The 24,973-nt window shown below is 43.1% G+C and overlaps 1 protein-coding gene across 1 annotated transcript in view; it reads left to right on the top strand.

Moving 5' to 3' along the window:
- Positions 1–2,868: 2,868 nt before the first annotated feature.
- The window catches only part of PLCD4 (phospholipase C delta 4), a 33,452-nt gene continuing 11,347 nt past the window's right edge, over positions 2,869–24,973 (top strand). The window contains exons 1-9 of the mRNA XM_081920327.1: positions 2,869–3,051; positions 16,126–16,184; positions 17,378–17,536; positions 20,095–20,325; positions 20,821–20,948; positions 21,801–22,032; positions 22,385–22,586; positions 23,957–24,101; positions 24,530–24,682. Coding sequence (XP_081776453.1) covers positions 16,160–16,184; positions 17,378–17,536; positions 20,095–20,325; positions 20,821–20,948; positions 21,801–22,032; positions 22,385–22,586; positions 23,957–24,101; positions 24,530–24,682 — 1,275 coding nt within the window. The 5' untranslated portion in view covers positions 2,869–3,051; positions 16,126–16,159. The remainder of the gene's footprint in view (positions 3,052–16,125; positions 16,185–17,377; positions 17,537–20,094; positions 20,326–20,820; positions 20,949–21,800; positions 22,033–22,384; positions 22,587–23,956; positions 24,102–24,529; positions 24,683–24,973) is intronic.

Below are 24,973 nucleotides of genomic sequence, written 5' to 3'. Positions count from 1 at the left end.
AAGTGACCAATTAATACAATGCAATGCAATAAATATATCACAAGATGGGGTTGCCTTTCCTCTCTTTTCCCTGAGCAGCAACGCCTCCCAATCTCCCATCATCTTTGCCTCTTTGCCATACTTGCCAAGACTGATGGCATTGTAGTTCAGCAACAGCTGGGGGGCCCAAGGCTTCCCACACCTGGTATACTGGGGAAAGGAAGCATAACAATGTTTGCCTCTCAATCTTTGGAAACATCTTCAGGTGGTGCAAAATCCTATTCCTCCAGTTTAGGATACCACCGCCAAACAGCTCAGAACCCTCCAGCTATTCAGTAAAGCAAGTTTCTCTTTATTGCTGTTTTCTACATAGCAAGGAACCTGTGTGGTTTGCCTAAGGATGTAGACAAATTTACAAAACAGCTGGGTTTTTTCTGTTTACAGATAATAGAAAAACTCCTTTGGTTACCTTCTATATGAGGCAGGCAGAAGGTAGAGTGGTAGATGGTTGGGTTATTTGCCGTAGGTCACCAATATTTTGGGGGTGGAATGCAATATAGCACTAAGCCAACATTTCATCAGCCTAAGGATTTATGCTTTGGGGGGGGGGACAATTATCCTTCTCTCCTCCCTCCCCCTACACTCCCCAACAGTTGACTCCAATTCCCATCTGCCCCTGCCAGCATGGTCAGTGGTCAAGAAGTCTGCTTGATGCTACAGAGAGAGTCTGAAGCTGCAGCAATGGAAGAAACAGGACCCTCTTGAGATGTAAATACTCTGCACTCCCTCCATCTGTGCTCAGATTGTATAAATAAACCATATATCATAAAGACACCAAGTCTCTCCTGTGCCTCGTTTCGAAAGGAAACACAGACCCTGGGTAAATGCCTGGACCCCTGGAATCTAACACCACTGAGAGGCTGGGGTGGCATATAACAATACTGAAATTCAACATGTCAACAGGGATACTCAAGGTTCTGTTATTCGTGAAGGAAAGCACTGGAGGTGAGCATTAATCTTCACGTTGGAGGCCTTTGGTGTAGGCTTCCTCAAGGAACATTCCCAATAATTTGACGGTTTAGAAATCTTCAGTATGAAAGACTGGTGGCCTATTGGTCATTTAATGCATTTACAAATATCTATGCATCTTAATATAGGCAACTCTAAAATGACATCGCTCAGGGCAGAACTAAATTGCTTAGTCCCTGTATTCTTAATTGCCCTCTGGATTTGCTAATTCACTGCCCCTCGGTAATTCTAAAGTGGTGGCAGAGCTAACGAAAATAGGGTAATATGGGCAGGAATGCTTCACAAGATGAAAAAGATGTTGAAATATACATTTGTTAAGAAACCAGAAGCATTTTTACTCGGCATTGTAGGTGATGAGATTAACAGACAGGATTGTAAATTGTTTTTTTATGAAATGACGCCAGCAAGAATATTACTGGCACAAAAATGGAAGCAAGAAGAATTGCCGATGAAAGAAGAATGGAGGATGAAATTGATGGACTATGCAGAACTTGATAAATTAACTGGAAGGATTAGAAACCTGCGGGATCAGAGATTCTTAGAAGAAGAGTAAATATATGAACTATTTGGAAAGTAATTGCACTGAACAGATTACACTAGTAGGACTGCAAGAAGTTTTGTAAGGAGGATTATTCGAAATATTGCAAGGAAGACTATGAGGAGAATTATTAGTTAATGACAATTAAGAGTAATGGTGAAATTAAGAAATGCAGAATAAGGGATAAAGAACAAAAAATCATCAGAGGTGTTGATGGAAGTCTAAAATATTGTATAAGATGAAAAGATATGTTATATGACTGTTGGAAATGATATGTTAAAAAAAACCAATAAAGAGTGTGTGTGTGTGTGTGTGTGTGTGTGTAAATATATATATATATATATATATATATATATATATATATATTTGCTTTCGTAGATTTTCACGGGTACAGGAATGCAGGTTTTGGTGTCCTCGGGTGTCTTCCCGTGTAAAAGTTGGGGTGTCTAGGCGACGTTTCGACGAGGTCTCACTCGTCATCTTCAGGCTGGTGCTTTCGGCTTCTTGCCTCTGTTCCAGTAACAAGAAGCCGAAAGCACCAGCCTGAAGATGACGAGTGAGACCTCGTCGAAACGTCGCCTAGACACCCCAACTTTTACACGGGAAGACACCCGAGGACACCAAAACCTGCATATATATATATATATATATATATATATATATATATATATATATATGAATGCTTCACAAGAACTAAGAACTCCACCAGATGACTTGCTTGTTCAGCCTCCATCCTGATTCACTTGCATAAAGCTTGCATGGAGGTTAGATGACATTTGGTCTTTACTGAGTATTTGTTCTGATTTGTTTGCTGGGAGTCTATATAACAATAAGCATCCATCCTAATTTGCTTGCCGCATGTTTATACGTCTTCCAGCTAGTCATTCATTCATCCCACCCTTTTCAATGCCTTTCCCTGGTCACGTTCCTAACCTCAGGAGAAAGTCAGTGTTAAGTCGCGCTGGAGCGGCACAACACATTAACCCGCTTTAACTATGTGCACTTAAATTTCCCAGATGCATGTAAAACAGTGGCACTCTGGAGGTGCACCAAACTGGACTGAACACCTGCCTGATTAGATGCATCCATATGTATAGATATTTATACATAGGTGTGGATATTTATGCATAGTTATATGTATTCATCCAAATGCTGTAACTGTCAGAGCGGCTATTTTTGTCTCCTCCAACTCTGAGCAAAGGCTGATCAGCTTTGCCAGGTGGCGGGGTGACAAGTAAGCCTCTAGCTCTGTGCCTTTAAGTGAAGAGGCAAAGCACTGGGCAGGGCTGAACTGCTGTGAGATCATTTTTCCTTTTCCTTCGTGCAAGCTCAGCTGCTGCGTCAGTAGCAGTCCTGTGTGCCAACAGCATGAGGTGGTAAGGCAGAGTAGTTGGGGAACCCGGAGCAGGATCTGCCTCCGCCGCCGCCACCGCCATGCCACTCCAAGACCTGGAGACACTTTGAAACAGGGCCCTTGTTCCAACCCAGGGATCTTCTGTCTACTGGTAAGAGAGCTGTGTTGCAAGGACTTGGTGCAACTAGGGGAAATTGAGACATTTTGCTGCAGTGCTCACTGGAAACAGAGAGGCAGCGAGGGAAGGAGGAACAAGCACTCAAAGACAAGCCACGAGTGTGTGCTATATTTTTAAAATGAGAAACAACATTACTCTGGTGTGCACAGAAATGATACCATCTACCATGGACAGCTTCAAGCCTAATTCAGGATGCACAGGATTTTGTTGTGGTTACTTGGTGGCAAGGAAAAAGCACTCTGTGTGGGTTCAGAGGTATGGCTGTTTTCTCCCATTCCCTGGCTGAGGCACAGATAGTTCAGAAAATGGGTTCTGATAAATGAAAGCATTGAGTGGCGTGAGTTATTGATCAGATGTGAGCTCAGAAGCATGCATGCAGATAGCTGTCACTCTTGATATGAGCTCTAAAGCTCGCATGGAGATGAGAAATGTGTGCATGTTTACTCGGAGCATGTGTGGGTGATGCTCAGTGTTTGATGTGAGGCAGGATGTCGTGCATCTGTGCTCAAATGTAGTAGTTAGAATTAACTTTCTTTCTTTCTTGGATTCTTGACTGTTGAAGGCAAAACTGAACAGAACAAAGCCAAAGCTATTTTGCATCAGGCAGGGGTGGGTTGTTTATTATAAGAAACATCTGGGTACCAGGACATGAACATCTGGGTGAAGCACTGAAGCAAGCCACAAGGGGACAGAGCAAATTAAATTAATTGCTGATTACGGCACTTGACAGCCGCAAGGCACATATGGTAGCAAAGCCTTTGAGAAGGCATTTGCCGCCTCAACTCTGCTTTTGTTCCGATGTGCATTTTTGATTCTGGGGGTTCATGCATGCATTTGTATGGCGTTTCACTAATTCAGAAATGAGCCTGAGTCCCCATCCCTGGAAAGCTGCCTTGGAAAGGGCAAATGTTTCAGGGGGGAGGTTAAATCCCTGAGAGTTTTATAAAGGAAAGCTGGCATTTTTTAAATGCTGCAGTTTGTTCTGCTGGCTGCTGCTTAAGGGTCAGTAAATCTTCCTCCTGGCTTTTGTCATATCTGTGAATAATAAATAAAAGCAGGACGGAATTAGGATGGGGAAATATAATGAGTCTGAGGGATGGGAGCTGTGAGAAATGAAATGAGAATGGCTAGATTTTCCTCAAGAAGAAAAATGTGAGGGGATAAGAAGAAGGAGCCTGAAAAAGCTTTAAAAAGAGGCAAGAAAATACTTTGGGAAAGAGGGGTGGGGTGTGGAGACCAATGAGGCCAAGGGTACTTTTGCTTTCTTTTAATGTACAATCTTTCAGATTTACAGTCTTTCAGATTTCAAGATGACTTTTTCTATGCTTACTCAGAAGTAAGCCTCATTGATTTAAGTAGGATTTACTTCCTAGTAAGTTTGCATCCTAGCAGCAACTCTGAGAGATAGGGTCATTGCCCCCCCCCCCATTTTAAGGACACAGGACTAAGATTGTGTAATGACATGCCAATGAGTTGTCAAGAGGTGGGATCTGAACCCTGATCCAAAAGCAGATTATTATTTTTTTGCATCTGTTTAGAAACAGAGATTTATGGTCAGAGTGACTGCTGAGCAGCAGAATAAGGTTGTAAGAAACACCAAAACACCCCTGAGCACTTTTCCATTTCTTTCTGTCTCTGGTACTAAAAGTTCTTGTTTTGGGTGTACCGGAGTTCACTATGGATCAGGCACAGCTATAGCTGTTAAGGCAAAGGAACAATTTCATCGGGGGTGGAGTTTGGGAATCTAAAGGGTTCATAATTACAATTTAATCTGTTTTTATTTTGTTTGTTATTAGTATGAAAATTGGGAAACTCGTGGAAGGGAATCTTGGTCGACCTTAGAAAAAACATTTTAAGAATAAGAATTGATGGATAAGTATTGATGTTTAAGTTTGGATAAGGTAGAATTGGACTTTAAAATGAATTAAATTAAATGAAAATAAGGTTAGCAAAAATAAATTGAGGAAAGGGATGAAGGAGAAAAAGTAAAATAATAATATGTTAAGATAAATTACTAAGTTAAAGTTGAGAAATAAGTAATAAGGATTTGCTGAGCTAATAATTTGAATTGGAATACAAGAAGGGGAGGTGTGAGGAGGTCTGAGAAACAAGTCAAAAGAAATTAAGTAATTGAAATTTTATGTGTTTTTAAACTGTTTTTAAGTTTTGTATTTTTGTATGTTTGTTATTTTTTGTTTATTTTTATTTTGTTCTATTGTGGAAAAAGCTAATAAATATTCATTTTTTAAAAAAAGGAACAATTTCATCACTACTTGGAGATCTTGCAAAACTGGACATGAGGTTATTGCTGTTCTATTAGGCAAGCCCCTAGATCCCCTCTTGCAAAGAGCTTCCAGGTGACACGTATTCATCTATCCCGCAAGCTGTTCTTCATTTATACTCCTATTGGCATACACATAACACTGAAATGTTGGTTGTTGCTTTTAAATGACAATATTACTATGCATTCACCCAATGTCCATCTTTGCTTCCTGCTAGTGTCACTTGAAACCAACTAAAACATCACAAAAAACAACAGCAACAATCTTGCTGTACCTGAAAAGCTAGTCAGTTTATTGTGACTTAAGCAAATGTGTTGTATCTAGTCCACAAGTGCTTCTGTCAGAATAAATGCATTAGTCTTTCAGATGCTACAAGGCTGTTGCTTTTGCTGCATCAAACTATTAATCCTCAGATGGATCCCTTGAAAATATACAATCCTGACAGACTCTGCCTTTGGAAGCTGTTAACAAAATAATTAGCAGGCCTTGGGGTTCATCACAAGTCTTCATCAGATAGGACGTTAAGCAAAACAGCAAAAAGGCAGAAGATAGGAAATGTTGGGGCTGGCGCTACCATTAGGTAGAGTGAGGCTGCCATTTCAGATGCCAAAAGCTGGTGTGCAGTGAGGTGCTGGAGGACTGGTTTATCTATGCACCCTTTAGGCAAGCCCGATGCCCTTAGATGCCGTGAAGGACCAGTGCTGACATGAGATTCAACTCCCAGTCTGGTCAGCTTCTGTAAATGGAATGGAAGAGGCTGCCATCTCACTCTTTGCCTCAGGCAGTGGAATGTCTTGACCCAGCCCTGGGAGAAGCTGTTCTCTCTCCATAAAAAGATCAAGAAGCACAGCCTGCTTTTTTGCATTATACTGAGGCAGTAGTACGTGCTGTTGATATGCCTGTGTGTCTAGGCACCCTGGGCCTCCTGCTTTCACAATCCATGCAGCCCAGCATGTGAAATCAAATGATGAGTCCCCCTTCCTTTCTTGTGTATGCAAAGGGGAGGAGGTGTGTTGCTCGCTCCTGCGGGATTCAGACAGGAGATTGCATTACTGTGCCAGACCTCAGAGGAATTAAATATAAGCCCTGGAGTTCAATCCAGGATAAGTTGCTTTCAGCTTCTGGGAAAGCCTGAAGCAAGGCACATTTGAGACAAGGCAAACTTGGTGTCCCAAAGTGAATCCTGCAAGGCAGCTCAATTTGTTTTGGGACTCTGTATTTAATAATTTTGTTGTCTCTTTCATCACAAAAAATAGATAATTCCTTCCTTCCTTCCTTCCTTCCTTCCTTCCTTCCTTCCTTCCTTCCTTCCTTCCGTCCTTCCTTCCTTCCTTCCCACCCCTCTCTTGCCTGGCATGTACAGATAATTCTACTATTTCACTGCAGTACACCTTACTGCCCTCTCAAACCACTCTGGGGAAATGTCAAAATGGCTTGCCACATTTTGACGTGGCTCACCACATTTGACATCTAAAAGTGCCCTTCAGCTATGAGGTCCAGAGTTATTGTGCAATTTCAGCACAGCAAAGGGTCACTGGATTCTGTTTCTAACAGTCAATCCTTCTTACCAGGGAACTCTGGGAATTGTTGCTCTGTGAGTGGAATAAATGTCTCCTAACTGCTCTCAGCATCCTTAATAAACTACAGCTCCCAAGGTTCTTAATAAACTACAGCTCCCAAGGTTCTTAAGGTCCTTAATAAACTACAGCTCCCAAGGTTTAAAGTGGTATCATAGTACTTCATATGTATGGTGTGACTGTGACCTAGGTGAAGCTTGGATAAGGTCCAGCGTGGGTTTCCTTATGTTTTAAACAAGAGAATGATAACCTGTTGAAGATGATGAACCTTATAGTCCAGTAGTAGGGAATCTCTAGTCTATGGTTCTAAGTTGGCCCAGCACAAGTCCCAATTTGGTCCACAAGGCTGTTTTCCCCAAACCACAACCACCTGCTCCATACTTGATGTCGTGTGTGATGTTGTCATAAGGATGTGGCTACAAAGGAACAGTTGGGGAGTTTAAAGTGAGCTCCTAATTCTTCCTTTGCAAGTGTGGCTCGTAGACCGGCTGGGATCAGTGTCACAAACAAAATCAGTATACTCCAACAACATCCTCGGGGCCACAGGTTACTCATTCCTGTTCTAGATACTTGCACATTTATTACACCCCCATGCTATTTTTCTAGAAAAACAGGTACCAGAACTCACCATTAACATGTCCCTTGTACTCTTATAACAGCAATGGAGCCCACCTGAGAGGTGCCAGCAAGTTCCGGCTGAAAAAAAGCACTGATTACAGCTACTTATATGACCATATCAGCCTAACAATTCCCTACACTCCATTCATTATGTATTGCTGCAGACTCTATGCTAGCTGTTAAATCTTGTATTTGTTTATTCCACAATAGCTGCTATTTTTGTCCTGCAATAAATTCTGAAGCAGAGCATGTTAGTATACTGATCACCCCCTTAGGAATGTTTAATAGTTTGCTCTTACAATGGTTGCGTTGATTACACTGTAATCGCTGCAAAATGGCCACTATAATAATACTTAGACACATTCAGAAACATTTTTGAGCTTTGGTTATTGGGGGAGAGAGGAAATGGAAGCATTTTCCTTGTTTATGCCCATGTACATGCACGAGAACTGGTGTGGGGAACCTTTGGCCCTCCAATTGTTTCTGAAATACATTTCCCACCATCCCTGGCCATTAGCCATGCTTGCTAGGGCAGATGGGAGTCCTAGATCAGCAACAATTGGAGAGCCAAAGGCCCCCCCCAACCTTCACTAGAGATGGGCTCCCCTGCTTCCCATTTGATTTGCAGAGAACAGGGAGAGGGAGGCAAGATCACTCTAGTGCCTATGGGTACAAACTAACAACATCTGAAAAGTATCTCCAACATCTCCCCAAATGTAAAGTTAGACAAAATAGTCACACTGTTGTACCAGGAACCAGTGGCATAGCATGGGGGGTACAGGGGGGGCCAGCCGCACCGGGCACAACATCTGGGGGTTAGGGTTAGGGGGCGCAAATCCACGGGTTAGTGCAAATTACTTGCCTTGCCCTGGGTGCTGACAACCCATACTACGCCACTGCCAGGAACAGGTACCAGATAACAGGGAGCATCCATGGCAAGCTGACCCAACCCAAGGCATTTTGCTGCCTGAGGCAAGAACAAGGTACAGTGGTACCTCAGGTTACATACGCTTCAGGTTACAGACTCTGCTAACCCAGAAATAGTACCTCGGGTTAAGAACTTTGCTTCAGGATGAGAACAGAAATTGCGTGGCGGCGGCAGCAGGAGGCCCCATTAGCTAAAGTGGTACCTCAGGTTAAGAATAGTTTCAGGTTAAGAACAGACATCCAGAATGAATAAAGTTCTTAACCCGAGGCACCACTGTAGCACCTCCTGTTTCATGTACAGAAGCTGATGGGGCACCACACTAGGAAGCCTCCTTAGTGTCTTTCACTGAATCAGACCATTGTTTCATCTAACTCAGTATTGTCTACACTGACAAAAATGTACACGTGCCAGATCCCTGACCAGGGTAAAAAACTGAAACCTTACTTACATAAAGCTGTCTTGTTCAGAAATCACACTATGTTGGCCTCAGGGCAAAAGCTGGGATTCACCATCTTTTCAGCGTTAATCTCTTTGGACTTCTTCCATCTTCACAAAGGTTTTCATCCCCCATTAGCTATTTTGGATCCTTTTCACAGCACTATGCCCTAAGGCCCGCTACTGTGTGTGTGTCAGCTTCTGTCTTACAGCAAAGCAGCCCATTCCTGATAGCAAGTGTCAGTGTGCAAGAGAACATACTTGGGGGAAACCCACATGCAAATGGCACATAAGCCATTTAGGCAACATAACCACATGCTTAGTAACATGAATGATGCATCAATAAACTGCACAAGGGAGGTGATTACCGGTAGATTGAGAAGAGCTAGAGAGAGAGCTCAGGATTTTGAAAAGGGACTGAACGGTGCAAAACTAAGAGCATCAGAACTTCCAAGAACCAGACTTGGACATGTAATTGGTGAGCTTGCTGCTAATGCATGAAAAAGCTGAGTCAACTGTCTAGTCCGATTCCTTCCGTCTTGCCTAGGCAAGACGGACTGCTTTGCCTGGATCGCCTTCGTGATGTGGAATGCCGTTAGGCTGATGAGATGCAAAAGGAGCGCAGGGCTTCTGTACCTTCACGCGTTGCATTTTAGAAGGAATTTTTGGCAAGTGCAGTCCTCCTTGCTCATGCAGCACTGTGAAATGATAGTAAAATCCATTTATCCAAACAACTGTTAAAGGCACGGGAGCCCTATTACTCCAGTAAACACAGTAGCAGTGGGTCTGGTGGTGGATCTTAATAACCATACATTTTTATATATGGCTGATATTCAGAGAGAGTTTATTCATTCATTTCATAAAATATATACACTGATTGATTGTAAAAACAAACAAACCTCAAAGCAGTTTACAAAGCAAATAAAACATTAAAATTATCAATGCAAAGCATGAAACTATTTAAAACAAAGTAAAAATAAAAACCAGTAATAATCTGAAAACAGATGAAAGCACACAGCAACATTCTACAGATCTGCTGTGGAGCGAGAGTGCCGTTATGCTTAAATCCCAAATGTCTTACAGGATTGTGGTGTGAGAGAGTTGCAAATGTATCCACTTAAAAAACAACATGATAATGAAATGTAGCTTAAATGAATGTGCTTTTCATGGATTTAACACATTCATTTCACAATTAAACGAATACAAGTGTAAGCCTGAGAAACATTTGGTGGTGGAAGGAAGCACTCACTCACTTGCTGGATCAGATTTTTTGTTTTTAAGAGGGACAACAGATCCCTTTGATTTTTAAAAAGCCCATAGGATTTTCCTGAATATTCTTCCATCTGTAGCAACCTTGTTCCTTTACAAATGGTGTGGTGCGTGATGATAAGATGCAGGGTTTAAGCAACTAAAACATTTGTCCTTAGAAGCCTCTTAACAGTTGTTGTAATGACATTTACAGTAATGGCAAAGTCCATTGGTGATTGCAAGGTTAAATCCCCCCAGACCAGATGAATGTAAAGAACATACGGTTATCAAATGGCTACTAGCCAAGAAGCTCAGCATATACATAGTCTTGCCAGGAGCATTACGGTTTTGGAATCCTCTCATGGCTATTATTCTGAGTACTGCAGATGAAATGTTTATCAGCTCTGGGCTGTAATAGAATTCCATTTTCATCAATCACTTCCAGATCACAGGCAACTGAGGTCCAGATCCTAGGAATATCCATTACTGATGAGAGTGTGAAATAAACTGTGGTATAAACCAGGATTGTTACTGCATGTCCTCGTCCATACATGTCTGTGATTACATGTGCACAGCCGGAACACATGTTTGGGTTTTTAGCTAGTTTGAGTCACAGCATGCCATGGGACAACTTATACAAGGGTGAGTTAGCAATAAACCTGATGTTGGATTTGAAGAATATGTGGTTTATTATAAAGAGAGGAGGATATTGACGTAAATAGCATGGAGCAACCTGAATCTAGACACTGACAGCTTAGAGGAGAAAACTCTTAAAGGTTTGATCATCTAAGGAAGAACATTTATTGGGACAGAGGGAGGGGGGGGGAGGAAGGTATTCTGAGCTTTTGCTGAATCAAAGTTTGCTTGCCATGGGTAGCAGGGTGCAAAGGCATTTTCCGATGCATAATTCGGGTGGAGGTTTCTATCCTTGAACACTGATGACTATGCATATACCTGTAGACATCCCAGTATTCCAGGTACAGAGCTAGGCTTAACTTATTTCATTGACTCCAACAAGATTTGGTCCGGGCTAACCTTTGCTGCACAGGAGCCATTATTTCCAAATAAGGTAACTTGTATTCAACCCAATAGGTTTTTCAAGCAAGGCTATTTCTTCTGGAGGAAAGCAACACCACAGTGTGACAATTTCCAGAGGTCACAATCGAAGAATGAATATAGCAAAAGTGGGGCTCCTTCGCACTTTTATGCAGAGTGCTGAATCCTGGAACCCACCTTAGACACAGACTTGTGCAGTGGCTTTGGAGGAAATACTTATTCCTCAAGATCTTCTGCACAATCATTTTTATGCAGTATAAGATATGTGCTTCCCAAATCTAGCACACAATCTACATATCTGCCCTAAAGGTAGTGCTTGTGTTGTGGTGTTACATTGTTTTTCTGAGCATCTGAAGTGTGCTGCTTTGTGCCTGAGAAAATGCAGTGCATTTATTATTACAGCTATACCTCTTCTCCAAGGAGCTCAGTGCGGTGTGTACCTGGTTATCCCTCTCAAACTCTGATAGCATGTCTGATGCTATTGCTGCGTGGAATGTTGCTATGTGAGTGTGATGGACATCCCTGTGCCATTCTCTGTGATGTCATTTGCAACAGAACTCTCTCCCTTCCATCTGGACCTGTAACCCTTTGTGTGCCTGTTCTTAAGTTTTATTTTATTTGCTTTCCAAAAGAGAGAGAGAGGGTGAACAATCTACTGTATGAGTCTTCTGCATGAGGCTACATCTAGCCAGATTGGTAAGAAAAGCTGAATAGTGGCACAGGTATCCTGGTTCCTTAAAAGTATCATCCTGTCTGTTACGTGTTACCAATGGAAGCCTTTAGAACAGTGATATGCTCTGCAGATGTTGATGCTGTTAGGTGTGGTGCTTTCTAGGTGTTGGGGACTACAGTTTCCATAAGCCTCAGCCAGTCTGGCCGAAGGATAGAGATAGTGGGAGTTGTGGTTTGATAACACCTGGAGGGGTATCACATTGGCTACCCTGGCTTAGCACATGGTGGGAAACCTTTTCCCTATCAAAGAGAAGTGATTTTGAAAAAGGAGTGTGTGTAAATGGGTTCTACATATCAGATTTTAAACATTATTTCCTTCCTTCAAAGAGCTAAGAGGCAGTATACATTGCTCTCTCTCCCCTCACCCCAAACCACATTTATTCTCACAACAACCTTGTGAGCTTAGGCTAGGCTGAGAGACAGATTAGACCGAGGTCACCCGGTAAGCTTTATGGCTGAGCACTGATTTCGACTCACGTTTCTGCCACATAAATCTCAGACTGTAACCACTATACCCCACTAGTTCTCATGGATAGGCTATTTTATAGATAGATAGATAGATGATAGATAGATAGATAGATAGATAGATAGATAGATAGATAGATGATAGACAGATAGATAGATAGATAGATAGATAGATAGATAGATAGATAGCACTGGTCCCAGTCAATAGGTGGGATGCTCTTTCAGATAATACCTCTTATTATCATTATTATCAGGTTCAAATTACTGGGGGAGGAGAGAACCAATAAATTTAAAATACTGTGGCACCCTTTTGTACATGAAAAATGCTATGTAAATTATTAAGAGTAATGATTACAAAGCACCTTGGACAAGGCATGGGAAAATAACAAGAGAAACTAACATTAATTTAACCTACTTTTGCTGGCCAGTGTGCTCCTAGGGTGCTACTTGCAATTCCTGACGTGGTCTATAATTTGTTGCTTGAGCTGTTTCAAGGTCAGCGTCAGCTCACAGCTGTCACATTGCACAAAGATCGCATGTTCAGGGGCTTTCTTCAAGGTTCATATCCTTTTCTGTCCTTTCTCTCTGGATAGCCATCTCCTTGGGGAAGACAGATTGGCTTTGCAATGGGAAAGAATGAGTTTATGCATGGAGATGATGATTTCTCATGGCAAAGCATTGCACTTGCCTTTCACCGTCATGCAGGGGAAAGGACTGCATGTTCTACAGACTTTTACCTCTTCCCAGAAGTCAGCTGCTTCGTTCCATTAAACACACACCCATAATTTTGATACCCCAGTGCACCTTGTTTGCCTAAGAGCCCATTTTTGAGAGGATACAAAAAAACCCTCCGAGGTACATTAGGAGGAGAAAGGTTCAGCATTTAAAGAGGGGTCACCACCAAGGGTCAAATTTATTTCCAGAGACGCAGTCCCCTGCCCACTTCTCATCCTTTCCTGAAATGCCAATAATAAGCAAAAGTGGCATCAAGCTGGGATAAAGTATGAACATGGACTTCAAAACGAAATTCTGCCAGGAAACTGCTGAATTACAATTTATCAGGCAATTAATTCAAGCCATGTGCGGCTTGAATCCAGATTGTAGGCTTGATTTTGTTTTGACATCACACTACATGGGTTCATTAGCTTATCAATGACAAAACATTAGTCTTACTACCAGTACTGCCTTGTTAATTGGACACTGTAACTATCTTGCTTTCAGGTAAACATTACTGCCTGTTCTTTTTGCATTTCACTTCTGTCTGAACTCACTCCTGTACATCTCTTCGTCCCAGAGTACGCTTGCTAATTCGGGATGATGATGATTTATTGAATTTATATACCGCCCTATACCTAGAGGTCTCAGGGCAGTTCCAGAGGTCTCAGGGTGGTCTTACGTCTCAGGATTACCCTTCAGGCTTCTGACAAAAGCAGACTCTGGTGCACAAAAGCTAGTAAAAGCCTTGAAGGATCCAAAAGGAGTCAAAAGCCTTGAAGGCGCCAAAAAACACTTTGCTGTTTGTGCTCTACCAAACTAACACAGCTAGTCTTTTTGATGCTGCAGTTCCTTGATTACCTTAATGAAAGATACTGCAGGAAGCCTGTTCCTCAGTCTAATTTAATGAAGTGGTACATTATTGGAATGATTGGACATGCACTTTGCCAAATTATATAGGAAAAGCAAATAACCAGAGCTTTCTGCCATGATTGAGATCCTTTCCAATTGCTCTCTGTTGTCTATTCAGCAGCTGAAGAATTTTATTTTCTTTCCATCCCCAACTCCAGGGTAAAGCATTTGGTTTTCCCAGATCACTGTTTTGATGGAAAATTTGCTTTCGTGTATTCCTTGGATCATCTCCTTCCCTACATCCCAGGCAACTGTTAAGATTGCTCAAATGTGTGCCCTCTCTAGACACTATCCTTTGTTTGAAGTACCTTTCAGCCTCTCAAATGAACTCTTTACATATGCATAACTGGTGTTTTTTTCCACTCCAGGCTGTTGTAGTGCTTGATGGCGGAAAGCACTTACTTCAATGGCCCTCCATGGTTGGTGACTACTTCCAGCTACAGGGATTTGGGTTATGTTTTGCTCTGTAGGGCCTGGAGAAAAAAATCAGCTTTGTATTTAGCAAGAGAAAAAGGATTTTGCCACTGGCTGTTATGGAGTAATTTTGGGCAGATGCTGTTGCTTTGGTGGACTGGTGCTGTTTTGGGAATTAGTATTCCTTGCATGTTTGCCAATTGTCCTGCTGTACTTTTAAATTAGCATTTTGGGTTTTTTGTGCCTCCAGTTATTCACTCCTCACAAGGAAACAGACCCCATGAAAGACTGTCCTGGAACATTCTGTCGCTTTGGGGACTGAGAAGTGCATTTTTTGAGACAGAGATAGAGACAGAGACAGAGGAAAGAAAGAAAGAAAGAAAGAAAGAAAGAAAGAAAGAAAGAAAGAAAGAAAGAAAGAAAGAAAGAAGAGTTATGGCATGAGCTTTCATGGATGCATGTGATGGAAGTAAACTGTGGTCCACAAGAGCTTATGCCATTATAGATGTGTTAGTTTTAAAGCTGCCGCAAGACTCTTATTTTGCTGCCCTCATACTAGCATAGCCACCTGTTTGAAATTTGCAAAAAAGAAAGCCTTTGTAAAAAGAATAGCCTTCTCCTTCTCTACATTGCTTTGGAGTTTGAAGGGGGTTAAATAGGTAAATGTGCTGCCCATTTTTAAAACGACAGATGTTAAAAGCAGGCTATTCATCTAGTGGCCAGTGGCAAGTAAAAATCTCTATCTGATAGGGTTGGGAAGGTTTTCTGCATTGAAAGAGAGCTGGTTTTGTTTCCCAGCTGAGATCCAGACAGAAGTTGCCCAGTGAAACAAATTCCACCCCCCAAAAAAGCTAATTGCTGTGGTTGGGGGCTATTTTAATTCAAATTGTAGCTGTGGAGGAAAAGGTTAAACCTTCTCTCTTTGTGTGCTGCAGTCCTAATAAAAACTTGGTGGGTGGAGGGGAAGTTCCTGCTTGTGGGCTTCCAATATAGGCATCTGGTTGGTCACTGCTGGTGCTTTGGCCTGTCACTCTCTCTCCCTCTCCCAGTATTTTGAAACCAGGCACTTTTTGTATTAATGGGTTAGCAAAGTAAAGAAACCTTTGATCACTGATCCAGTTAGAACAAGTCTTAGTGGACAAACCTAAGAAATCATTATCCCAGATTTTTTTGTATTACATTGAGCATTAAGACGGATCAACCAGGATGTACCATGAAATTTAATGGAAATTTTCTAAAAGATACATCATTGCAAGTATGAAAACATATGTGGAACCACACAGATAAGTACGCAGCGGCTCCATGTCTGAGAGAAAACTGCGTCAAAATGAGGGTGCTTATTCTGATATTTTCCTGAAGTGCTATGAAGAGAGAATATATATTTTTATCACTGCTAATGGTAATGCTAAGAGGTTGTGGAAATAAATCCTAGCAGCAGCAACAAATACCCCTCCTTTTGTTTACCAGATATAATTTCTTGACCTTTAGATATTTTTGTGACTTCTATCAAAGGACTGATAAGGCGATTAAGGATAAAAAGGCACTTCTGTATGATTGTGGGACTAGAATTGCTTATGCAAAACATCAGAAAATAAATCAGATACTGTGCTAGGTCAAATTACAGGATATGGCAATTCTGAAACCAATTGACCCTCTTGTGTTCTAGGTGATTGTTGTGCCAACCCACGGGAAGAAGAACCATGACTTCAGTTCTCTACAGCGTCCGTGAGTATTCTCCTGAGTCTCCAGGGAACCTCTAGATTGCTACCTCCAGGTTTTGGGTGGCCTTCGGCAAGATGCCATCTGCAGATCTTCCCCCAGTGACAGCCCTTGCAGCCATCAGTGGTGCTTGCTCACTTGCTCATCCTCTCCCTGTGGGAATGCTAAGGAAGGTAGGAGAGAATATATTGTTTTGATATTATCCCTCCTCACTCACGCTAGTGAGTAAACAGCAGAGCAACATACCTTGATGATTCGTTAGAATTCTTTAATTAAGCAATCCAGTCTGGCTTGTTCAGTCTGGATTGTTCCTGGTAAGTTTCCCCTTTATTTCCCTTTTAAAATAATAATAACACAACAGAGTCTTCATTAAAAGTAAGAATAAAGTTTTACTCACATTCAGTTCACAGCAGTAATCTGAAGGCAGGCTTTGTCCTGTGGTTACAGTGAAAAGAAGTCTGAGCTACATCTTAGACTTTCTGCTTGTGGGCTCCATCCTATGTGGGTTGAGCCATGTGCTGGCTAAGAGCCAGCAAGAGTAAGAGCGTAAGAGTGAGATGGTTGCATGACCAGCCCTTTGATCTGCTCAGCTAGGGTCACTCACGCCCATCTACCTGGTCACACACAGGGGGAGGAAGCTCCAGAGCAGGTATGACAGGAAGTCCTCCCTGTCTGGAGCCACATCCCTCATTGTGTCCATTCTAGACAAAAGGAAAATGTTGTACTTGACTGCTCTAGTAATAATACATCCCACACACCCTCTAGGTCCAAGGGAGAAATATAGGGGACCTGGCAGGTTGTGACTACTGCTGCTGGAAGCAAAAAGGAGATCTGAATGTAGAATCAATATGTTTGCCCTACAGCAGCATTTCCCAAGCTGGTGCCTTCTAGATCTTGTTGGACTCCACCTCCAATGGACAGGGATGATGGGAATTGTAGTCTAACAACAACCAAAGGGAACCAGGTTGGGGTAGGCTGCTTAGAAGGAGGTTATGGAATGGCTGTTTCCTTCAGAGCATAATGTTTCCTCCAGAAGCTGGGTCTTTCTATCTTGAATTCCATCTCTATAGGGTCAGTTTCTGTTCCTTATCTGTACACTTAAACACAAACAAATATTCCTTGTGTTCCCCATCCTGGGTGGGCAGTGGCTCTCACTCACTCTCTGATGTGAAATGCAGTCCCCTCAATCTCCTGCTCAGGCCTTCAGCTGGATGAGAACCTGGAGCAGATGCAACAGGGGACAATGATGCGCAAGGTGAAGTCCAAGAACTGGAAGAAACCCCGGTTCTTCATGCTGCAGGATGACTGCATGACCGTCTGGTACAAATCCAAGATGTCTGGCAAAGCCAAGTCTGCCTGTGAGTTCCACTCCCTGCTCTGAATGGTGGTTAGCCAGGCTGGTTTCCATGTCACCTTGTCTTTGAGTTTGCACTTTCAGGCAAGCATATAGCACAATGTGGGGATCATTTCTTAAGGGTTGGAGCATGTCCAGATTGCAGAAGACCCCACATGAAACTGTTTAATGACAGTCTGGCAACACCAGTCATTGGAAGAGATCAGAATGCAAAAATCACACAATTCCAAGCCAAAAGACTACTTAGCTTGATTTTTAAAAAGTGCTGGGTTGCAGCAGACTTCCACCAGGGAACAGGAGTACCGCTAGGTATTTAAGAGATTCAGGGAACAGGCCCATAACATAAATGCTAATTTAGATGCAAATTTAGATTGAATTTCAGACTGGGGTGTAAAAGCTCTGATTCTTGATGTCATGGGGTGCCAACAGGATGTTCTGGGAACAATACAATTGGATCTGACCCTCAGGCCCACCTTCAATCTCTTGGCGAGAACTGCTTGTCCTGATCCACCAGCCAAAAGAAAAGCTTGTGGGAGTGGTTGGTTGCAGGGATAGCAAAGAAGGATGTCAAAAAATGCCAGAGTAATCAATTCTAGTGCTTTATTAAAAGAAGGTGTAGACTTACAGCAAATCAGCCTGCCAGGTCTCCCAGCCTTTACAGTTGCAGGATGGACACTGCAGCAAGGCGATGGCTTGTCCGCACCCAAGCAAACATGTAGACATCCTTTATGTAGAAAACAAAATACATCAGTTTACCCAGAAGCTCCCATCACACCTGGCCAGTGAGGCCATGGGTGGCAGCTATCCAAGGCTTCTCCCCTCTCAGGGGCTAGAGCCCAGCGTCCCAAGGTTCACAGATAAGCATAGCATCAACGCAAGCCACTTAGTATACATCAGAGCAAGTGGATGTAAACACACATGAGCTCATTCTTGCAACAACTACCAATTAGTTTAGGGTTATCTCAACTACCAAGATGGTGTTTGCATGCCTTCCAGAACATTTTACCTTTGGTTCAACATACTGCTGCTTATGTACTTATTAAAACTGCAAGTCATGTCTGACATCTAATATGACTTCTCTTTCTTTCGTGTGTGTGTGTGTGCGCGTGCGCGCGCGTGCACACACACACACACACAAAAGTACACACACTTCTTCTCCATCCAGCTGTTGCCAATACTTACTTGCAAATCCCTGTCATCATCTGATATCCAGCAACAGATCATCACAATGTGTACTACAAAGGGAAATGTTTGTGTGCACCTGCATATGTGCATGTTATGTTCTGAATGTCTTGCAAGGGGCATTTTAGATGTGCCTATCTAAAAATTAAAAGAGCACTGGGCATGGTGTACTGAGCCTGACTTTCATATATGGTGACACTTGAAGCGGGACTGATCCTGTCACAAAGATAAGTGAGGTGATGACCTCAGGCAGCAGGTATTGAACATCAAATTGCCAGCTAATTTAATTTAAGTTTTTATGCATGTGGTGCAATTTAGATTTGCCACCTTGGTCACTAAAATATGTTTGGCTGGAAGAGAATATACTTTATTTGGATTCATCTTGAGTGCTGGAAGTTGTGCATCTTCCCTCTGTCTATTGCATAATCTGTTCTAGTACTGGATGTTTTCATTCTGTCATCCACAGAGATGTTTAATTTTCTCTTGGAGATTCTGTGAATGCTCACCCTGCTGCTGGAACTTCTCCAGGCTAATGGTCCACTGGGTGAAACTATCTTGCCCACAACTGCCTTTGAGATGTCTTCCGCCATCAGTTTATGCTGGATGTACATTATGTCCCAACATTAATTGATCCAATAAAATGCTTTTTCCATCTCTTCCCCTGTGATCTGCGGAGGTCAAAACTCTGTGACAGCACAGTAGCTCAGGACAGGATAGGAAGGGCTTGTAGTTCAGAAAAATCTGCCTTTGACACAGAAAATCCTAGGGTCAATCCCCAGCATCTCTAAACTGGACTGGGAAAGACTCCGTCTGAAATCCTGGCGAGCCAATATAGGCAATACAGGCCTAAATGGATCAATGATCTGACTCAGTATAAGGCAGATTTCTATGCTCTTACGGGGTTGTTCAACTAAGGTAAAGGTAAAGATAAAGGACCCCTGGATGGTTAAGCCCATTACCGCATCTCATCAGTGCTAGGATTTCCACTTGTGCATCAGGACACACCCCATTGCTCCCCCAATGTGGGTCCTGCACCCCACAAAATAAGTTCCAGAGGGTTGGGGGAAACCCCTAGAACGTATTTAGGGAGCATGCACAGGGGGAGAAGAAGTGGAGAGGGTTCCACTGCACAAGCTGAAATCCTTGTGCTGATGGCATCTTCATGTAGTGCTGCTTTGGATAGAACCTCTAGTAAAGAGTTGGGTGAATAGACAGACAGATTAAAGAAGCTGAATATGTGAATAGATAAATGCTAGGTAATTATGCCGATGCTGTTTCGTGTGGGGCCCAACCTAAGAAGCAACGGTCTAAATTTGTACCTTAAGCTCTAATCTTTGCATGAAGGCTGATGTTTCTTGGCTGTTATCCCTCTCTCCCAAGTCTCAGTGAGTGATGTGGAGACTGTGCGTGAGGGACACCAGTCAGAGGTCCTGCAAAGTCTAGCGGAGGAGTTCCCAGCCGATTGCTGCTTCACGGTCGTCTTCCATGGACGCCGTAACAATCTAGACCTAATTGCCAGCTCAGCGGAGGAAGCTCAGTGCTGGATCCAAGGCCTGCGGCGCCTTGTGGAGATTGTCACTAACATGGACCAGAAGGAGAAGATGGATCAATATCCTTATGTTGAATTATTGACTGTCCATTTCCATGCCTGTAAAAGCTAACCTCAAGCGCTCAACTTTGTATTTGTTCTCCTATGCTGGAGATACGACCCATGATTCATACTTGAAGTCATGCAAAACTGCAAATAACAGATTCTGAATAGAATGTATGGGGGGGGAAGGTGGTGCAAGTTGTAGTATTTTATTGATTTCTGCTGTGAACTACTTTGTGATTTTAAATGGAGAATAATACATAAATGAATTGGCCAATAAATAGGTAACATTTTGAATGAAGGGCTTAGTCTTATGAAAATTAAACAAGATACAACTGTTAATAGTTGCCAAATTCTAGGGATTAGGCTGATGAGGAGTCCACACACACGTTTCTTGAAGCATCTTGGCTGAGCAACACTAGAGTGTTCTTTTGCGCTATGGCTAGTTTTGAAGACTTAGCTTTGCTCGGCCACTATGAGACTGTTTTCCTTGACCCATGTCTTGGGCTGCACATGGATCTGTGACTGGTTCATGAAAGCTGATAAGGACAAGGATGGACGTATGAATTTCAAGGAGGTGCAGCATTTGCTCAGGATGATGAACGTGGCTATGAATGAAGACCATGCCTTCCGGCTCTTCCAAGTAAATTTGGGTGCTTTGGTGGGGAAGATACGGTACTGGGTTGCATAGGGAAATCCCTGAGCTTGCTCTTCAAAAGACTACAGCACCTCATTTCCACCCATGATACACTCTAGTGCACATATATTCACTTCTGTTTTTCTTTGCTTACACACTGTGCCCCCCACCTGGCTATTCTGTTGTCCAGTGTCATTATATCTCTCCGTCAAAGCATCATCCACCTGGCTGTGGCTCCTTGCCCATCTCTGTGTGTTGTCTGTTGTCTAGTCAAATTCAGTGATATAGTACAGAAATCACTGCAGGTCACCTGCAGAGACATCTTATGGCATCCTCAAGTATCTCTATCATGTTGATCCCAGTGGGGGCTGACAATAGACACTGGCAAGAGCAGTGGTGGATCATCCCAGATCCAGAAGCTGCCCCCCATCCTACCCACACTCTTCATTTAATCCCTGACCCTTTATTACTCCTGCCTCCATCTAGTCATTTTATGGTAGTTTAAAGCTCCTTGGGCAAGGACCACATGGCTATGATGTACTGTGCATCAGCTAGGGCACATTTAGTGCTGTAGCAGCAGCAGCAGCAGCAGCAGCGGTGTATCTCAAGAATCCTCATGAGTAAACCTCTGATCCTGTATGCTCTGTGTAGCCAATGTGGTATCCTCCAGATGTTCAGACTACAAACTCCCATCACCATCCTTCAACCACTGGCCAAGCTGACAGGTTGGAGTTGTAGTCCAAGCCATCTAGACGGCCTCATACTGGCTGGCTCTGCCTCACCCCATTGCTTTTACTGCAATGTTCTCCTTTCTGCACAAAGGACCCCCTTGGTCAGAGACCCTTCCATTCCTTGCAGATGGCCGACAAATCAGAGACAGGTACACTGGAGGGGGAGGAGTTTGTGCTCTTCTACAAAGCACTGACTCAGCGGGACGAGGTGCTCGAGTTGTTCCAGGAGTACTCCGAGGATGGCAAAAAGCTGACACTGTTGGAGTTTGTGGACTTCTTGCAACAGGATCAGATGGAGGGGGCTGGCATTGATGAGCTCGCCATGGAGATGATTGACAGATATGAGCCGTCTGAGACAGGTTGGCGGGGTGGGGGTGGAGGAGGGGGGAGAGCTGGCGGGCCCACAACCTGGACAAGTGCCAGCACAGGTTGGCCCTCGAATAGTGCCAAATCCTCTCTCAGAATAGGAGCTCCCAGGCATTGAGGGGGAGAGGGTATCTGTGTGTCTCTCTTGTCCCACTAGATCTCCACAAAGCACTTATCACCACCTGAATCAGTTTCATGACACCTATTGCCATAGAAACTGATGCTTTCCCCCAGCACTCCAAAGGCTCCCCTTTCACGGGCTTTGTCCAGTTCAGTGTCTTTTGTTTTTTTCAGAGGCTAATTCCTCCTCAGTATTGTTCTCCAACTGGCTCTCTCTTCCCACAGCCAAGGCTCGCCACATTCTGAGCATTGATGGGTTCCTCATGTATCTCTGCTCACCCGATGGCTCCATTTTCAACCCTGAGCACAGGACGGTCTTTCAGGATATGTCTCAGCCCCTCTGCCATTACTTTATCTCCTCCTCCCACAACACATACCTGATGGAGGACCAGCTGAGAGGACAAAGCAGCGTGGAGGGATATATCAGGTGATCGCAATCGAAAGGCAGTTGACTCACTTCCATAACAAAGCCACTCACAAGATACCTTTCACAATTATGACTTCTGTAAGATGTGCTCTTTACACAAAGCTTGGTGACCAAACCACTTGATATAGAGCAAACTCAAATAGATGTTAAGCAAACTCAAATACATGAAAAGCCTACCAGAAATCTGCATCTCAAGGCCTAGGCCCCAGATCTCCTCAGCTTTTTATAAAACATTGACTGGAATTGCTTCACACACTGGTGGACCTCATGCATAGATCTGTCAATTTCTCCCAATTCCTCTTTTTAAAGTTCAGTTCCATATCATATTTCCACATCAGTTTGCATTTGTTTGTTTTTTAAGTGTCTTCATGAAAATCTATCAGCATTTTAGTGATGATTTCTTCCAATATACATTTTGTATACAATTTTGCCTAATCTAACTTTTTGCAAAGCAACTTTCCTTACTATAATGCATCTTGGTGTGCTATTTTCATGAACATATGCGTTTTTATGCTTACTTTACATTTTTGTACACATTACATGGTTGGAGAACTGCACTGCAAAATTCAGAGATATGTGAATTTCAAAGAAGTACTATGTTTCAGTTTGTGTATTGTTTTGAAAAGTGTGAATTATGGGCTCACAAAAAGGCACCCACATTTTCATGTTATCCACAATATTAGAGTGAAGACGGATGTAATGTGTACAGAGTGGAGGGGCTGAGCTGGAAATGCTACTTATTATTTCCTCTGAAAAATGGTTCCACAAGTTTCAAGTAGAATATAGTGCTGACTGGCTTCTGCACCCATTGCTGTAATGTTGCCAAGACCCTTCAATCCCTGGAGCAGTTTTGTGTTTCAGAAGTCCCCATTTTGAAATAATAAGGTGATTAATAAAAGGATAAAATGCATGAAAATTCATGCAGCACTTAAAAAAACAAACACTACCCCAGCTGAACCCTGGTGAGAAGGGAAAACTAGTAGGTGACCCAGCATTTGATATTCTTTGATTTGCTGGTGTGTGCACCTGTCATTTCAGTGATGAAGGTGGAAGGAAGCTGGGATCTCACCCTGTATCTCAGGGACCCACTCAAACCTCTCCTTTTATATTACCTCAGTCTTCACCCCCTCCAGTTTAATATTCAAGCACTGAGCTTGAATGCCCCCAAAGTGGGGAAATGCCTGGTGCAACCATTGCTGGTTTCAGGCAATCACAGGCAAAGTATGACCTGAGAGCCTTTTTGCCTCAAAGGATTTGGCATTGTAAAAAGTGATTCCCCCACCCCCATGTTTCAAGCTAGCAGCAAAGGGTGCTGCTCACAAACCGAGAGGCTAGGAAGGGCTCGTGAATTGCCTCCTTTTCCTCTGCAGGGCTCTGAAGCGGGGCTGCCGGTGCCTAGAGGTAGACTGTTGGGACGGACCTAATGGGGAGCCCATTGTCTACCACGGCCATACCTTCACCTCTAAGATCCCCTTCCGGGAAGTTGTGACAACCCTCGATAAATATGCCTTCCGGGTAGGTTGGACTTTTCTGCCACAAGGGATGGGGTCAGTAGGGTGGAATTGTGAAGGCTGCTGATTGGTTATCCAGCCAAATTCAAGGTGTTGCTTTTGATTAAATTCTTCCATCCTCCAGACGGAACATCAAAGTTGTGAGAGCCTAATTTTAGTTCCAGTTGTCCCCAAACCCCTCCCTTTTTTAGATTTAAATAGGGCACACCATCTTTCCTTCTTGTTGTTTCCAATGGCTGTGGTTCCACATCTCAGCAGTGGCTTCATTTCCCTCTATCCTACTTGTCTGGTCTCTAGGAATCCTGAGTTTAAGGTGGCTCGTTATCCCTCAAACAGCTCCATTCCCCTCTTTATGTCACCAGACTCAACCTTCAACCTTCCACACTTTAGGGCTATTACTGCCTCTAACTTCTTATGTCTCCCTTCTCCCAGGCTTCTAAATACCCCATCATCCTGTCTCTTGAGAACCACTGCAGCATAGAGCAGCAGGACATCATGGCCCAACAGCTGAAGGGGATTCTGGGAGAGCAGCTTCTCACCACCACCATAGATGGACGTGTCCCAGTGCAGTTGCCTTCACCAGAGGTGGGGACATGGTGTTGTCAATTGTCTTTCCTTAACCTGGGCTTACAGAGCTTGATTGCAATCCTAGGACTGTTATGTTAACACTCAGGTGACCCAAATTCTTTTACGTATTAGTCTGAAGTATTAAAATGGTGGCCATAGGAAGGGGAGGAGCCAGAGGTGAGGGGTGAAGGTTAAGGCAGATGAAGGGACTGGAGGGGGTTCCAAAGTAGCTATTGTGGGAATTAAAGCATTTTTTGTCAGAACCACTAAGGGGAACTTCAAGAACAATATTAGAGGCAGAAAGGAGCA

This window comes from Podarcis melisellensis (genome assembly GCF_964234715.1).
Source record: "Podarcis melisellensis genome assembly, chromosome: 1".
Classification (NCBI taxonomy): Eukaryota; Metazoa; Chordata; class Lepidosauria; order Squamata; family Lacertidae; genus Podarcis; species Podarcis melisellensis.
This window is presented reverse-complemented; position numbering and strand designations above follow the sequence as displayed.